Consider the following 18,423-nt stretch of genomic DNA (forward strand, 5'->3'; position numbering starts at 1 on the left):
CTTATTTGCTGCATTTGGCAAGGACCACTTCAAGAGTTCAGCTGTAATAGAATCTTCTCCACTAGCTTTGTTGTTTTAGAGGGTTTTAATTATTTCTTCAATTTCTTCTCTAGTTTGTGGTAAATCTTCTTCCACATTTTCATTACTATCTGAGAATACCAGTTTATGATTTAATTCAGGACAGTTCATAAGCCGAGGAAAATATCTTGCTAGCATTTCACAATTTTCAGCATAGCTTAACCCAATTTTGCCGTTTTCATTTTTGAAAGACATTTGGATTTTGGTAGCCCTATAATTTGTTCTTAAAAGTTTGATAAAAGTCACAAGTACTATTTTTATAAAGTTTTTGTCTATTTCCAAAAGTTTCTTTTTTTCAAAAGCTCATTTAGTATTTCTGATTAACCTGGATGTCTCCTTTCTTCATTTTTTGAATTGATCATAATCTTCAATTTTCTTTCAGCATTTCCATTTTTCCCATTTTTTAGCCCTCTCCCCTGTAGCTTCTTTGCATATTTCATTCCACAATATTTTATTTTTATTTTTTAGTGACCCAAATGTTTTCTGTGTGGCATTATTAATTTCTTTGGCTATTTCTTCCCAGTTGCCATGTCTAGCCACTTTAATTTCATCTTGATAGTTTTTAATTCATTCTTCTGTTATCATAAGTCTGTATTATATTTTATTAACCATTTTGACTTTCTTTGTTTTTTGTTAGGTAGGAGTTTGACTTTAATTTTAGAGAGGTAATGATCAGAAACATAGCCATTACTTACTACTTTCACATTCATAATTTCTGTTGTGACGTAACACGACTGTTACGCCACACTCAGTAGCCGTTTGAAAGGCACGCGTACACACACGCCGACGGGCGTCAAGTCTGGAACAGGATAACTATTGAATGGTAGCAAGAAAAGTACGTAGCTGCTTTATACTTAACTTTAATAATCCTGGTGATACATCTCTCTTGACTATACAAATGCGACTCGTAAGATACATGCACTGTTACAATTGGCGCCTTGCTAGGTCGTAGCCATGGACTCAGCAGAAGGCCACTCCAACCGTCTCTCGGCAAATGAGAGGAAGGCTTCGTCCGTATTGTCGCCAGCAATGTCGTCGTACAACTGGGGCCGAGTGCTCGTTCGTATATCGAGACCTGCCTTGTGGTGGCGCTAGGTCTGCGATCACACAGTGGCGACACGCGGGTCCGGCATGTACTAAATGGACTGCGGCCGATTTAAGCTACCACCTAGCAAGTGTGGTGTCTGGCGGTGACACCACAATTTCCATTGTGCATTTTTGCAAAATAGTCACATGATCTAACTGAAATTCTCCTAACATCGGGTTAGGAGATATCAAAGTTTTGGCTTTTGTTGGGAGTTTCCTAAAGAAGGTTGCCATTAGTTTCAGGTCAGAGGTCTGACAAAAACTGATTAGCCTCATACCATTTGCATTGTTTCTCCTATGAGCTAGGTACTGTCCTAGTACATCTCTAAATTTCTTTTCTCTGCCTATTTGTGCATTGAAGTTGCCTAATAGAAATATGGTGTCCATCTTTGGAATTTTGGATATTTCAGTTTCTAAAAGATCCCAGAGTTTTTTGTGGATTTTTCCTGTTGTCTTCATTTACTGGTGCATGGCAATTAATGTATGTGTATATCTTGTTTTTGCATTTAATTGATGGGAAAGATATTCTCTTTTAGGTGAATTTAAATTCTGTTACATTTCGTATTATACTTTTATGAATGTAGAAAGCTGTACCCAATAATGGCATCTGATTCAGGATTCTGAATGCTTGTTTGCCTTTGATGATTGTGTAGTTACAAATATCTACTACATTTTCATCTAGGAATCTCATTTCTTGAACTGCTAAAATTTGAATTTTGCTTTTCTCGAAGAGTATTTCTAGTTCTTTTTGTTTACCAGTCTTGAGTAAAATGCCTAGAAATAATTTCTTATTGAATGTTATTTTAGAAGGATTCCAAGGTTGCTCTGATTCAACCTTTTGATTGCAGCTGTTGGGACTCCCCTGAACCCTTGGTCTCAATGCACTGTTTGACGCAATGGTGAGATTCTCTTTCGAGTTACCACCTGGGGTAAGGTATTCATTTTGCGGACTTACCATATTGCAATTGAAATTGTATTACAAACAAAGTAAGGAATTAGATTCCAAAGGAAGATCAGATTGTTAGTCCAAAATTTGATTTTTTTGTTCGTCGTTCACTCCACCAGGCTCTTCCATTGTACCCACCATTGGGAATTAAATCAGACTTCCTATTCTGCCTTCGAGACCACTGGCTAGGTTTCACATGTAATCCTAGGCAAAGCCCTCACAGGGTACTACCAACTGGAGCCAGATGGACCCAGGTTTTTTTAATGAGGTTGCTACTTCTCCCCCTCGTCCTCCCCATTACCTGCTAGACAGAAGTACGGGCTTGGGACTGGTAATAGTGGAGTTACCAATATTTTCATTTTTATATATATTTTCAGTCGGCTCAACTCATTGTTCAATAAAATTTGGGGTATGACTCCTCCAGAGGCACTGGTCTTACCGGGTTTATGGAAAAACATTAACTTGTTAATGATGGAATACTGTAGTATATTTCTGGAATAAAACTGTCAATGATATGATTCTCCTCATTTACGTAATAAAAGACACTGGTTAAAATGATCACAGCCATCATGTTCCAAACCCTACCTCACTGCAAGAGGATTCCAGAGAACTCTTACGCTCATGCAGAAAACTCTTCCCCAATCTCCCTCTAAAACAGGGGCCCGACTTGTATCGGTTCCACTGCCAGATTTCCTTTTGCCCAATGGGGGCTAGCACAAAGTGCATCATGCTATGACAGCCCCAGTCAACATTGGATTTCTCCTAGGACTTAGGACCAACTGATGGAAGGACACCACCAGGAGTGGAACCTGCGGTTTAATTTGACTTGACACAGGCAACCTCACCAGGCCTGGACACTGGAAGGATTGACAGATTGCTAGCTCTTTCTTGATTCGGTGGGTGATTGTGCATGGCTGTTCCTTGCGATTTGTCTGGTTAATTCTGATAACGAATGACAATCTAGCCTGCTAACTAGTCACATGACATCTTTCATGATGTCAGCGATTACTTTTCTTCTTAGAGGGACAGGCAGCTAATAGGCACACGAGATTGAGCAGTAACAGGTCTGTGATGCACTTAGATGTTCTGCGCTACACATGCGCTTCACTGAAGGAATTAGTATGCCTTTCTAGACCAAAAGGTTAGGGTAACCCACTCAACCTCCATGCTAGCGATTGGGGTTTGCAATTGTTCCCCATGAATGAGGAAGGTGAAGGAGGCGTAGGATGGGTGGCCAGGCATGGCAGACAAACAGTATATGTATCTGCCAAGGAGAAAGTCACAGCAGTATGACAGTGGTGGCTTTGGCATACAGACACACAACCGGGCTAGTGTAAAAGACGCCAATGGCCAAACGGATGCCACAATGGTGGATAGTATTCAGACGATGTAAGAAGGACAAATGTGCAGATGCATAAAGGAAACACCTATTGCCTAGTTTCTACCGGACAAGAGACTGGTGCAAGCAGAGGAGGGTGGTCCGATCTGCTCCCCAGGAAGTAATGCTGAGGGACCGCATGCAGCAGGCAGCCAGGTAAGACATGTGAGAAGATCAAGAAAGTTTCCTATCGAAATAAGTCCCACGAATTTTGTATTTTCAATAAACAGAAGGTCAACAGGCCCAAGAAGTAAAGGTGGTGGGAGAAACCAATTGTGCTGCCAGAAATTCATACAAATGGCTTTGTCAGTGGAAAAGTGAAAGCGATTGTCAATGCTCCATAAGTAAAGACGATCAAGACATCGCTGAAGACACCGCTCAATGACACAGGTCCGTGGAGGACTGCAAATTTTATTTACTGACGAGGCTACATTCACGTACCATGGAAATGTTAATTTGCATAACATTTATTATTGGGCAATTGAAAATCCATGTTAGCTGCGGCAAGCTGCACGCCAAAAACCGTGGTCAGTGAATGTAAGATATTCGATTCTGGAGGACAGAATTATAGGCCCCTATTTCATCTAAGGAAATCTTAATGGTAGGAAGTACACCACATTCCTGCAAGAAAATTAGGTCTTTATTGGAAGAAAAACCCTTAGGAACAAGGAACAGAATGTGGTATCAACACGATGGGTGGCCGGCACATTTTTGCTGATAGTTAGAAATGAGTTGCAGAGACAATACCCAAATTGTTGGATTGATCACGGAGATGTGCCGTGGCCAGCTCGTTCGCCAGACTTGACACCTCTGGATTTTTTTCTTGTGGAGATTTGTAAAAGACATTGTTTATAAAGATGTTCTAACTACACCTGAAAATATGCAGGAGGGAAATGTCAGGGCATGTGCTTCAATAAGTGCTGATGTGATAAGGAATACCACTCAATCCTCGATAAGAAGATTGCAGCACTGCATTGATACAAATGGTCATCACTTCAAACACCTTCTGTAAATGGACATTCATGGCACCTTTTTGACCTTCGAAGACCTTACTGTTGCACATCCATGGATTCGTCTCAATAGCCACTATCAAAAAGTAAGTACCAAACTATAGCATCCCATTAAAAAAAGATGTTCATATCTCTGAAGTGACCCCACCTAACAACAAAAAACCAACGTCATATTACGGCCCCATTTGTCCCATGTAATTTTTGTCCCACAAACTTTTCAGTTCCTATCATACTTTTGGAGTTATTCTTGGTAGTAATAGTTTGTGACTCACCCTGTATAATTAAGGGTAAACATTAGAAAAGAACTTTATGAAAATTACTATGTTTTATACAGTTGATATGGCATCAGCTTAACATGTATTAGTAAACAGCATTTTTTCCACCCTCATGAATCAGATACACGTCAGAACACGTAAAGGCCAGATCAAAAGAAATAGGGGAGTAAATTTAACCAAAGAAGGCCTTAGTCTGCTTCAATTTTAATCACACACTTTGCCATTTATCATTGGTGGATGCATATAGTCAGTGGTTACCTCACAAGGATGCTTGACTGCCATATACACCAACTTATTAACATGGGTTCTAATAGATCCTGATACCCATCAGAATAATTCTTCTTTATCCTGCTTCTGGAGGAAGGGGAGAGTGTTCTGAACAAGCTTCTCTACTTGGTCCATTAAGCAGACAATCTGCAGAACCCTTGCTGAATTGGGGGAGATGAAGTTGATTTGCTTCAGAGGACAATTACATCTCACCAGTTCAAAACCAAGCAGAATGTGTAAATCTCAGAATATAAGAAAGTACATCATTCCTGTACATGTTCTGCAAAAATGTTGCAAGAGGATTTATTAAAAGAGCAATTCATAAACGCCACTGGAAGGGAAAAAAGAAACACACACACACACACACACACACACACACACACACACACACACACACACACACACAATTAAAATAAAGTCAACAGACAATGCATAGGACCATGGAAAAATGTAAAATAAGTGATTTTCAGGCACAATTCGGTCTGTTTTTATCACAACCTATGGTAAAAAAGATTATTTTGACTTTTGCAGTACTAAAATATTACACCTCACTTCAGTATTTTGAATAGGATTTAAACAACAGGTAAAATGATTTGCTGCAGTTCAAATCCTTAGTATAAACAGATACAAAAATTAGAGGAAAAATGATCCACCACTGCTTCCAGACAGCGAACCAAACTGAAGTACTGTAAAAAAACAGTAATTTTTTTGCAAAATTACATGTTTATTGCAAATATTTTACCTTGTACAAAAGATATTACAAAATATAGTAAAATTTCCTAGCATAACAATCATATAAAATTTCTGTGGAATGTCTTAACAGTTCAGTTCATGTAAAATACTTATGAATAATATGAACCTGCAAAATTTTCACATATTTTCTAAAAAGATAAAGTTGGATGTTTTGTTCTATGCTGTACAAAACTGTTTTTCTCAATTTCATGTAAAATGGTGTCTTATTTTTATAAATATTCAATATAACCCACAGCACTGGTTAAAAGTAATAGTTGTTATAATTTACAAAATTAAAGAGAGATAAATAACTCACATAAAAAAATTTTCTTACTAGCACTAAATGTGCAAAAGGTACACACTTTTCAGATATTGGATTAAACTGCACTGGAAGAAAAATTTGAACTGAAATAATGTGGAATCAGATAAACACCACAGATATCACCTAAAGTAGTAGTAGTAGTAGTAGTAGTAGTAGTAGTAGTATTATATGCCAGCATAAAGTCATACTTTGTGCTAATGATTAAATCAAGATGCATTGACACTACTGGATGCCTTTTTCTAAATATGGCACGAGATATATTTTCTCTACCGTCATTGAAATAAGACGACCTTTCCATCTCCTATTCTCAGATATCTTCTATATGGCACGTCACGGATTCTAATAAGATGTTACTGTTAATTATGACAAATATAATTATATTTGCTTTGTTTATTATTTCTAAAATAACAACGCAGAAGAACACAGCCTTCCATCCACAACACAAAGGTGATACTTTTAATTCATCTATATCAGAGCTGTATGGGTGAATTTCAAGCCTGGAAGCTCCATCTTCCACACTGTCATAAAAACAGAATGTATCTCTATTTTCATGCACTTTAAAAATGATGTTACATACTGATTTGATAACATGGACATGATAAACACCTGAATACTACAATTTATAGCAGTAATTTTCACATTTCATACCTCAAAGATGGTAAAGTGACTCAAATTCCAAGTAAGTGGTGGGAGTGGAGAAAAGAACTATTATTAGGTGACATGATACACATTAATGTACTTGCACATTGATAGTTGCTTGTATGCGAACATCATGACCACATGAGAAAGATAATGGAAAATGGCTGTGCTATTCCACACTCTCTGGCTTTTCACAAAATTATTTTAACTGAACTGTGACACCATGGAACAATACTTCACATTTTAAAATAATATATTTTTCATATCAAAATTATTCTTCCGACAGCAAACACTAATTAGTTGTCACAGTCCTGCCCCCACAAATTTATTATTTGAGTCCAAATACATTCTGATTTTTCCATGTGACTTGTATAAATAATGAAGTATCCACAAATTGAATGTGACAAGATCTATTTGAAGAAAGGAAAACAGCATGCAGGAGTAACTGCCAGGACACACACACACACACACACACACACACACACACACACACACACACACACACACACTTTTATGAAAGAAAGAATACTGGTCTAGGTAATTAATACTCATCTGGAAATCATTGATTCACTGCATTATTATGAGTAAACACAAACTGTCTTGTGTACTGCAGGTCTTTTATAATAATTCAGTTCGCAGATAGGCTATCCAATCAAGTTGTTAACTCTCAGCACAGCCAACAGAACACACACAATATATATTGGTGCTTCCCACTATGTGTAACACATAACTTACTTTCACACATTCCCATGTCTTCCATTTATTCTCTCTTTTCTGCTCTGAAGAACGAATTTGTGAAATGGGATGACTGTCATTTTCTATTTCTGTGTGTCTGTTGGCTGTATTGGGAGTTGCACTTCCTGAAGGTAAGCTGTGCCCATGTGAAATTTCTCCACAGAATTTTTCCTTTTCTATTATTTTGTACTCCTTTTGTTTTGCAGCAGTAATTCGATATTCACATTTGTAAAACTGCCACAAACTCTTCTTAATGTAAGTGATTATTTAAATGGGTGACAATAAACAACACACAATTATACATTGATACAGTGTGAATTGTACACTGAAAAGTTCTAGGACAGAGAGAGAGAGATGCCCAACATCTGTGTTTCTGTTTCTGACAAAGATTCGGAAATATGTTAACAGTTTTATTGCAATAAATAATTTAAAACTTACCAAACACAAGTAATGAACACACTTTACAGTTTGGAATCTACTTGCCAACAGTTCCATATATTAAAACTATATGTACATAATGTATACATATGTAATAAAAATTTGCTAACTCTAGAAACACATCTACATTAATCTTTCTTCTTTTCTTCTTTTTCTTTTGGTTTACTTGGATAAATCACAAAGAGTGACAGCTGAATGGCACTCAATACGAGAGCAACTGCATTCTGCAACTAAACGGAACATAAAAATTAACAAATGGCACTTCAACTGAACAACAAATTACAAAATATCTCTGTTACACAAGGAGTACCAACTTACTGGCGGGAGGGTGGGGGAAATGAACACACAAGGCAGTCTCTTTTAGCCATGGAGCAGGAGGGTGGTGATTCAGATAAGAACTACTTGTTAAGAAATAACAATTTGCAAATGGAAACTAAACATTACATTACAAGCAGGAAAGTAAAATACACCTTGGCAGCTGTGGTGAAATGTATGATAATATATTTTAAGTAAATTAATAATAATAATAATAATAATGCAACCAACTTCAACTTGAAAAACGAGAAAAGAGGCAACAACCCAGTTCTGGAAAGCTTTCTCAGAAACTAAACAGAAATACTACACTATTTGTGGGTGAATAAGGACTTTGAAACTGAATGCAATGTCTGAAACTATTGAGAAGAGCGAAGACAGTAATAAATTGGACATCCCTGGCACCAATCAGATAAACAGCTTTGACTCTAATACCTAGCTAGACTCCTTGTGAGAATAGTTGAACCCTAACACAATATTGCAGATGGGAAACATCAATGAATGGCTAATAATTAGAAAAACACATTTTATACAGAAAAACCCAGCTAAAGGAGCAACACCTCAACGTTACAGGCCAACATTACATAGAGGCTTAACATCTGCATATTTTAGCCAGTCAGGAAATGCCCCAGTTATAACTGACTGGTTACACAAGTAACTTAGAATTGTACTAAACTCACAAGAACATGCCTTAATTAACTTTGTTGATATTTCATCGTACCCACTAGAATGCCAGTAACACATTTGTCCACCATGTTCAAGTTGCTGACAGGCATTATAGCTGACAAAATTGAGGACTTTATGGAAGAATACAACATCACATAAGCAGAGCAAAAAGATAACAAGTGAGTAGTCAGCGGTACAAAACACCAATTTCTGACTGACAATATGATTCTATAAAACTGCAAACACTAGCAAATAAATCTGTATATAACCTAGATTGACTAAAAAAAAGTCTTTGGCTCACTGCCACACTGTTGGATCATACATTGCCTGGAAACCATTGGAGTCAGCATCATCCGGAACTTCACAGAAAATGCAACACTGGAAAACAGAACTACTCGTTGAAAAATAAAGTTATGGACTAGTCAACAACGAGAGAGGCATATTCTCCTGTGACTCATTGTCCCCATTGTTGTTCATCACTACCTTGATTCCACTGACACCCACCTTACAGAAACCAAACTGGGCTGTCGAACAGCAAGAAATTATCAGAAAATCTCACATGTGGGCATGGATGACCTGACACTCAGTGGAAAAACTGAAAATGAAATCCAGTCTCTGACTTCCCCACTCCACAGCTTCAGTAATGACATCAGCATCGAATTCAGCTTAAACAAGTGCACCACACTGGCCTTAAAGATGGGCAAAGTCTCAAAAAAAGAAGGCATTGAAATGCCAAATAGACCAACCATCAAGCACCAACAGCCAGAAGCCTACAAATGATGATGATTTTGGGTTTAAAGGGACTAATCAGCCTGGTTATCACTCCCTAGTCTTATAGGAAATTCATGTAAAATTATGTGAAACGAGGAAAGGAGAATTGTTAACTCCTGGGTCTGTGGTGATCTTATCATCATAGCCGAAACTTTACATGACAGTAGCTTAAGTTAGATGGTTAAAAGAGAGAGAAAACACAAGGAACTAAAACCTGTAGCCAGTCACTGAAGGATACACCAAGAAGCATCATCACAGTCAGTGTGACAAAAATGGGGTCTGAAAGTCATGAAGACTATAAGGACTATACATCTAATTAGCTTAAACAAATGATGGAAAATCCAGGCTGGAATGTAACAATATAATGAGATGCTGAGTTGCAGAATGGCACAACACAAAGGCTGTTGGGAAGTTAGCTTTTTACATGACTACAGACTGACAGCTGGAGTCAGACTGGCTCGCATCTCCTCTACATGGTGAGTAGGAACCATCCTTTTCATTACATTGTTATAATTAGCTTCAACGGTAAGATAACTAAAACACACATGTAAAAATTTAAAACTGTACGACAGTACAGATGGAGAAAATAGTAAAAAATCACGGAGTGCACGCCACAGTGCCCCACCCCCTCCAACCAGGTCAACTACTGACACCAAACATTGAGGTTCATTACATTAGTTACAAAATCTACCTTCCCTAAGGAAATGTACGGCTTTTGATAGCTGCTGTACCATCATCCACAAGTATCTAGGGCAGAGAGGTAGACAGGTTTATGGCTTGTCTCTCATCAGCCAGCAGGACACACACTGTGAGAATATGGGATATCATGAGATGACTACCACAGCTGCATTGGAGGGTGTACTTGGGGCATAAAAGGAACTCAGGAGTAAGTTTGATGCTTGCCATTCCAAATCCTGGACTTTCAAAGTTTGATGCTGCAGTTGCAGTTTTAGGTCTGTGCCCAGTACTCCAAATTCAAATTTGTTTCCTGTGTTGCTTCTTTAGCTAATTTGTCAGTGAATTCATTTTTGAGAATACCTATGTAGATTAGTGTCCAGATGAGTATTATGGTGGTTTCAGAGCTGTGGAGGTCACCTAATAGGTCTTGAATGTTAGCAACCATGAAGTTACTGAGTTCTCTAGAGGAACGGAAGGTTCCAAATGATTGGAAAAGAGCACAGGTAGTCCCAGTCTTCAAGAAGGGTCGTCGAGCAGATGTGCAAAACTATAGACTTATATCTCTGACGTCGATCTGTTTTAGAATTTTAGAACATGTTTTTTGCTCGAGTATCATGTCGTTTTTTGAAACCCAGAATCTACTCTGTAGGAATCAACATGGATTCCGGAAACAGCGATCGTGTGAGACCCAACTCGCTTTATTTGTTCATGAGACCCAGAAAATATTAGATACAGGCTCCCAGGTAGATGCTATTTTCCTTGGCTTCCGGAAGGCGTTCGATACAGTTCCGCACTGTCGCCTGATAAACAAAGTAAGAGCCTACGGAATATCAGACCAGCTGTGTGGCTGGATTGAAGAGCTTTTTAGCAAACAGAACACAGCATGTTGTTATCAATAGAGAGACGTCTACAGACATGAAAGTAACCTCTGGCGTGCCACAGGGGCGTGTTATGGGACCATTGCTTTTCACAATATATATAAATGACCTAATAGATAGTGTCGGAAGTTCCATGCGGCTTTTCGCGGATGATGCTGTAGTATACAGAGAAGTTCCAGCATTAGAAAATTGTAGCGAAATGCAGGAAGATCTGCAGCGGATAGGCACTTGGTGCAGGGAGTGGCAACTGACCCTTAACATAGACAAATGTAATGTATTGCGAATACATAGAAAGAAGGATCCTTTATTGTATGATTATATGATAGCGGAACAAACACTGGTAGCAGTTACTTCTGTAAAATATCTGGGAGTATGCGTGCGGAATGATTTGAAGTGGAATGATCATATAAAATTAATTGTTGGTAAGGCGGGTACCAGGTTGAGATTCATTGGGAGAGTCCTTAGAAATTGTAGTCTGTCAACAAAGGAGGTGGCTTACAAAATACTCGTTCGACCTATACTTGAGTATTGCTCAACAGTGTGGGATCCGTAAGTCTGAGGGTATTAAAGTGTCCTCATGTAATTTGTCTTGAGTTAGATTAGATTAGTTTTCGTTCCATAGATCCCTGCTGAGGAGATCCTCGTGGATGTGGAACATGTCTTTTTTTAAGCTGAAATAACAATACTAATAGTATGAATATATACAATACATCATTTGTTTCTATTAAAAAATTCGTCAATGGAGTAGGAGGAGTTGGCCACTAGTAAGTCTTTCAGGCTCCTTTTAAACTGATCTTTATTTGTAACTAAATTTTTTATGTTTGCTGGCAAATTATTGAAGATGAGTGTTCCTGAGTAGTGGATCCCTTTTTGAACTAAAGTAAGTGCTTTTAAGTCCTTGTGCAGATCATTTTTGTTCCTGGTATTGTATGTATGAACTGAGCTGTTTGTTGCAAAAAGAGATATACACTCCTGGAAATGGAAAAAAGAACACATTGACACCAGTGTGTCAGACCCACCATACTTGCTCCGGACACTGCGAGAGGGCTGTACAAGCAATGATCACACGCACGGCACAGCGGACACACCAGGAACCGCGGTGTTGGCCGTCGAATGGCGCTAGCTGCGCAGCATTTGTGCACCGCCGCCGTCAGTGTCAGCCAGTTTGCCGTGGCATACGGAGCTCCATCGCAGTCTTTAACACTGGTAGCATGCCGCGACAGCGTGGACGTGAACCGTATGTGCAGTTGACGGACTTTGAGCGAGGGCGTATAGTGGGCATGCGGGAGGCCGGGTGGACGTACCGCCGAATTGCTCAACACGTGGGGCGTGAGGTCTCCACAGTACATCGATGTTGTCGCCAGTGGTCGGCGGAAGGTGCACGTGCCCGTCGACCTGGGACCGGACCGCAGCGACGCACGGATGCACGCCAAGACCGTAGGATCCTACGCAGTGCCGTAGGGGACCGCACCGCCACTTCCCAGCAAATTAGGGACACTGTTGCTCCTGGGGTATCGGCGAGGACCATTCGCAACCGTCTCCATGAAGCTGGGCTACGGTCCCGCACACCATTAGGCCGTCTTCCGCTCACGCCCCAACATCGTGCAGCCCGCCTCCAGTGGTGTCGCGACAGGCGTGAATGGAGGGACGAATGGAGACGTGTCGTCTTCAGCGATAAGAGTCGCTTCTGCCTTGGTGCCAATGATGGTCGTATGCGTGTTTGGCGCCGTGCAGGTGAGCGCCACAATCAGGACTGCATACGACCGAGGCACACAGGGCCAACACCCGGCATCATGGTGTGGGGAGCGATCTCCTACACTGGCCGTACACCACTGGTGATCGTCGAGGGGACACTGAATAGTGCACGGTACATCCAAACCGTCATCGAACCCATCGTTCTACCATTCCTAGACCGGCAAGGGAACTTGCTGTTCCAACAGGACAATGCACGTCCGCATGTATCCCGTGCCACCCAATGTGCTCTAGAAGGTGTAAGTCAACTACCCTGGCCAGCAAGATCTCCAGATCTGTCCCCCATTGAGCATGTTTGGGACTGGATGAAGCGTCGTCTCACGCGGTCTGCACGTCCAGCACGAACACTGGTCCAACTTAGGCGCCAGGTGGAAATGGCATGGCAAGCCGTTCCACAGGACTACATCCAGCATCTCTACGATCGTCTCCATGGGAGAATAGCAGCCTGCATTGCTGCGAAAGGTGGATATACACTGTACTAGTGCCGACATTGTGCATGCTCTGTTGCCTGTGTCTATGTGCCTGTGGTTCTGTCAGTGTGATCATGTGATGTATCTGACCCCAGGAATGTGTCAATAAAGTTTCCCCTTCCTGGGACAATGAATTCACGGTGTTCTAATTTCAATTTCCAGGAGTGTATTATTTAGGACAAATTTCATTAATGAGTAAATATACTGAGAGGCAGTAGTTAGTATACCCAGTTGTTTGAAGAGGTTTCTACAGGACGTCCGTGAATTTACTCCACAAATAATACATATTACATGCTTTTGAACTCTGAAAACTTTTGTTTGACTTGAAGTGTTACCCCAAAATATTATACCATATGACATTATGGAATGAAAGTAGGCAAAGTATGCAAGCTTTTTCATTTTTATGTTGCCTATGTCTGCTAACACTCGAATTGCAAATACAGATTTGTTAAGGCGTTTCTGCAGTTCTGTGGTGTGCTCTTCCCAACTGAATTTATTATCAAGTTGTAATCCCAGGAATTTAAGACTGTCAACCTCTTCTATCTGCTCTTCTTCGTATTTTATGCATATGCTGGGTGGAAACCTCTTACAGGTTCTGAATTTCATATAGTGAGTCTTTTCGAAGTTTAATGTCAGTGAGTTGGCTTTAAACTATTTATTAATATCCGTGAAAATATCATTAGCAGATCTTTCTAGAACTACATTTGACATACTATTTATTGCAATACTTGTGTCATCTGCAAACAAAACGAACTCTGCTTCTGGCAGTGTAACTGACGAGAGATCATTAATGTACACAAGAAAAAGCAATGGCCCTAAGATGGATCCTTGTGGGACACCACATGTAATTTCTTCCCATTCTGATGATGACTGATGACTTAATTCACTAGTCCCTTGCACTGACACCCTTTGTTATCTGTTTGTGAGGTATGACTTGAACCATTTTGCAGCACTGCCCGTGACACCATAGAATTCTAATTTACTTAAAAGGATGTTGTGGTTCACACAATCAAATGCCTTTGACAAATCACAGAAAATACCTGCTGCTTGTAATTTGTTATTTAATGAATTAAGAACATTTTCACTGTAGGTGTAAATAGCCTTCTCGATATTAGAACCCTTCAGAAATCCAAACTGTGTTCTTGATAATATGTTATTTGTGGTCAGATGGTTGAGCAGCTGCCTGTACATTACTTTTTCTAAAATTTTTGAGAATGCTGGTAAAAGTGATATCGGTCTGTAGTTTGATGGTATCTCTCTATCCCCTTTCTTGAATAGAGGCTTAACATCTGCATATTTTAGCCAGTCAGGAAATGTCCCAGTTATAATTGACTGGTTACACAAGTAACTTAGAACTGTACTAAACTCACAAGAACATGCCTTAATTAACTATATTGTAACCACCAGAATGCTTTGTTTTTAAAGATTTTATTATGGACGTTATTTCTTTTGGTGAAGTGAATGATATATTCATGTACTTCAAGCTATTTGTGAAGGCTAGTTTCAGATATTCAAAGGCATTATTTACTGATCCTGAAAGTCCGATTCTATCAGTAACGGATATAAAGTACTTGTTAAATAGATTTGCCACACTATGCCCATCAGCTACTAATGTGTCATCTCCCCTTAGTGCTATTTGCTCCTGTTCCTTTCTGGTTCTACCAGTCTGCTCTTTCACTATATCCCATATTGTTTTTATTTTGTTCCCTGACATTCCTATCTTCTTCTCGTAGTGCATTTGTTTAGACATCTGAATTACCTTTTTTAATGTTTTACAGTATTCCTTGTATTTAGCTAAATCATCAGCATTGGAGCTATTCTTGGTCGACAGATACATTTTCCTTTTTGTCTTACAGGAAATCTTTATTCCTTGTGTAACCCATGGTTTTATTATAGACTTCTGTTTAATTTGAGTAACTTTTAGAGGAAAACAGTTTTCACACTTGGTACTGACATTGTTCATGAATGTGTTATATTTTTCATTCATGTCATGAGCATTATAAACATCTTTCCAGTTCATATCTTTGAGCAGTCTTCTAAAACACTCAATTTTTGGTTGATTGACTACTCTCCTGTACTCAGATTTGGCAGTCTTGATAATCTGCTTAGAATTTGCATCTAAAACAAGGAGCTGCATGTCATGACCTGATAGTCCATTTATAACAGGTTTTATGAGATGATTTTGTTCCTTTGATTTGTCTATAAAAATGTTACCAATGGCTGTCCTTGAAGATTTAGTGATCCTAGTTGGAAAGTTTACAGTGTGAGTTAGATTGAAAGACAACATTACTAACTGCAGTGAATGTTTACTGGAAGATTGCATTAGAAAATCTGTATTAAAGTCACCAGCAATCAAAATTTCTTTGTTTCTTCCTGTTAAATAACCCAACAGAGCTTCTAGATGATCTAAGAATAGATTATAATTTCCTGCAGGTGTTCGGTAAATAGTTATATAGGATCTGTTATGGAACTCTACTTCTGTTGCACATGCTTCTAGATGCTGCTCTAAACAGAATTTATTAATATCAATGTTCTTGAATTTATGGCAGTTTTTGATAAATGTGGCAACTCCTCCTCCATCCATATCTACTCTGCAGAAGTAGGAAGCTAGCTTAAATCCTGAAATGTCTAACATATCTATATCAGTGGTCACTTGATGTTCAGAGAGGCAGATTATGTCAATTTGGTTAGATGAATTCATTTCATCGATACAAATGAGTAATTCATCAACTTTATTTCTAAGTCCCGGAATGTTCCGGTGTAATAAAGATAACTGATACTGCATACTAATGGGACTGTAACTGCTTTGGCGAAGGTGAACTGGCAGTTTCTGATTACTTTCTGTTAAACACTGTTTAAATGGAGGCTGTAAGATACAATCTGACTCCTGTTCATCTGTTTTCTCAAACTGAGTGTGTCTGCCAATCTCTCTTAAAACTCGTTTTCTTTCCCCCTTCCCTATCCTAAAAAAGGCATCCCTCCGACACCTGTGACCACTGGTATTTTACCACTTGTGCCAGTGTCCCCCCTTAAGTTTTCTGCAATCAACCCAGACAGTTTTCCCTTCCCTTTGCTATTGAGGTGAAGGCCATGCCTAGTGTAATCCGACCTATCGATAGCATCCACAGGAATCAAACCAATATGGAACCCTATATCCGTCCTAAGCAGCCACTCCAACTCCAAGTTCACCCTCACTACGGAAGAGTTCAAATGAGGCCGATGATGGCGTCTCAACACAGACACAAATCCCACACTCGTATGCTTCGTTGCTGATGCTATCTTCACCAGGTCACTCTCTATGGAATATTCAGAGCATACATGTAGTACCCCTGTTAACTTATCAACAAATAAAATGAGTAAAAATTTGAACATTTTAATGACTTCAATTAACTGGTTACCAAGGTAAAGTTCTGGTTAAGGATGGGCACTTCAAAGTTGACAAAATTGCACAAGCCAGTTTTTGTGGGAGAAAATTGATATCCACAATTCATGGCGGAGTTATGTATTTTCTGTATGGCCTCCTGAAGCTGGTGCCTTGCAGTGCTCAATGATGTAGCAAGGTAAGACAGGTAGAGGTCATCCATATATAGTGATGGTGAAGACGTGGGTCCCAGTGCAGCCACAATAGTACTGATCATACTGGCAAAGAACGTTACACTCAGAACCCATCTCTGAGGTATCCCAATTTCCTGTACTTATTGGTTGCCAAGGGCTGAACCTATCTTGATCCAGGACAGTGATATAGGAGATTTTGGATAAAAACTGGTAAGCAACTCCAAAAGTCCCACTCATGCAGTGTAGACAGAATGTGAGAAGCCTACGAATACTTAGGCATTTCACAGCTGGACGATATCAAGCATGGGCACGTAAAAAAAAAAAATTTGGTCAGCAAAGAGGTCAGGAAAATAAAACAGACTGAATGACAGCTATACCATCAAGGCACTCGATATCTGGGCTACACTCATTATCAGATACACTGGACCCAACTAGAGCTGGATAATCTGGATAGGAAACAAGAAAAACACATCACAATTCAACATGAGCTCCACTCCTAAAGTGACAGACAAGATGCACTTGCTCAGAAAAGCAGGGGGACAGAAAGTGGAAGAAGAGGAACATGCATTGGCAGACTACATCAAACAGCAAAGAATCAACTAAGATCAAGTCAACAACATGAAGCTTCTCAAGGTACAGCAAACCAAGCATCAATACCAGAAAGCTGTATTCCATTGCCAGACTGACAGCCTGCGCAATGAAGCATTGTGTGGGTTGTTTTTGGAGAAGATTGAAGCCAGAGTAGATAAAGAAAAGACCTAGTCCTGGCTGACCAATGGAACCCTGTAGAAGGAAACTGAAGGATTGATTTTTGCTACACAAGAACAAACCATCAGAACTAATGGCATCAAAGGCGGAATTGAGAACTCAGAAAGGATTCAATATGCAAACTGCAAAGAAGCTGACAAGAAACAAGTGATCATATCTTGATTTGTTTGCAAAGAAGATCACTCAGGCTAATTACAAGTAGAAGCAAAAATGATAGATGCAAGTTACAGCAAAATTACCATCTTTCAGTGGTAAGAAATAGTGGAACCACAAGCCATAAAAAGCTGTCATAAACAAACATATCAAATTACTGTGAGACATCCAACTTCAGAAAGACTGAAGGCTGGAACACAATACATCAGACATCACAAGTGTGGAGAAAAAGAAAGTGTAGGTTATAGACATCGCCATCCCAGGTGAGAACAGGATCAGAAACAATTTAAAAAACTTGCCGGGTAAAAGAACTTAAATATGTAACTACAACAACTCTGGCGTAAACCAGTGAAAGTGATCCCAGTGGTTCTCATTTCACTGGTAAAAGTTTCAAAAGATCTTACGGGGCACTTTCAAATCATTGGTATTGATAAAACATTGAATCTGTCAACTACGAAAAGCCACTTTACTAGAATCTGCACTAATCCAGATGGTGTTAGAGGAAAGACACTTC

General features: G+C 39.4%; 1 protein-coding gene across 1 annotated transcript in view; it reads right to left on the reverse strand.

The window, feature by feature from the left end:
• Positions 1-7,286: 7,286 nt before the first annotated feature.
• The window catches only part of LOC124789304 (sugar transporter SWEET1-like), a 42,686-nt gene continuing 31,549 nt past the window's right edge, over positions 7,287-18,423 (reverse strand). The window contains exon 6 of the mRNA XM_047256615.1: positions 7,287-8,136. Within this exon, the coding sequence (XP_047112571.1) occupies positions 8,035-8,136 (102 nt within the window). The 3' untranslated portion in view covers positions 7,287-8,034. The remainder of the gene's footprint in view (positions 8,137-18,423) is intronic.

Source organism: Schistocerca piceifrons, chromosome 3 (genome assembly GCF_021461385.2).
Source record: "Schistocerca piceifrons isolate TAMUIC-IGC-003096 chromosome 3, iqSchPice1.1, whole genome shotgun sequence".
NCBI lineage: Eukaryota > Metazoa > Arthropoda > Insecta > Orthoptera > Acrididae > Schistocerca > Schistocerca piceifrons.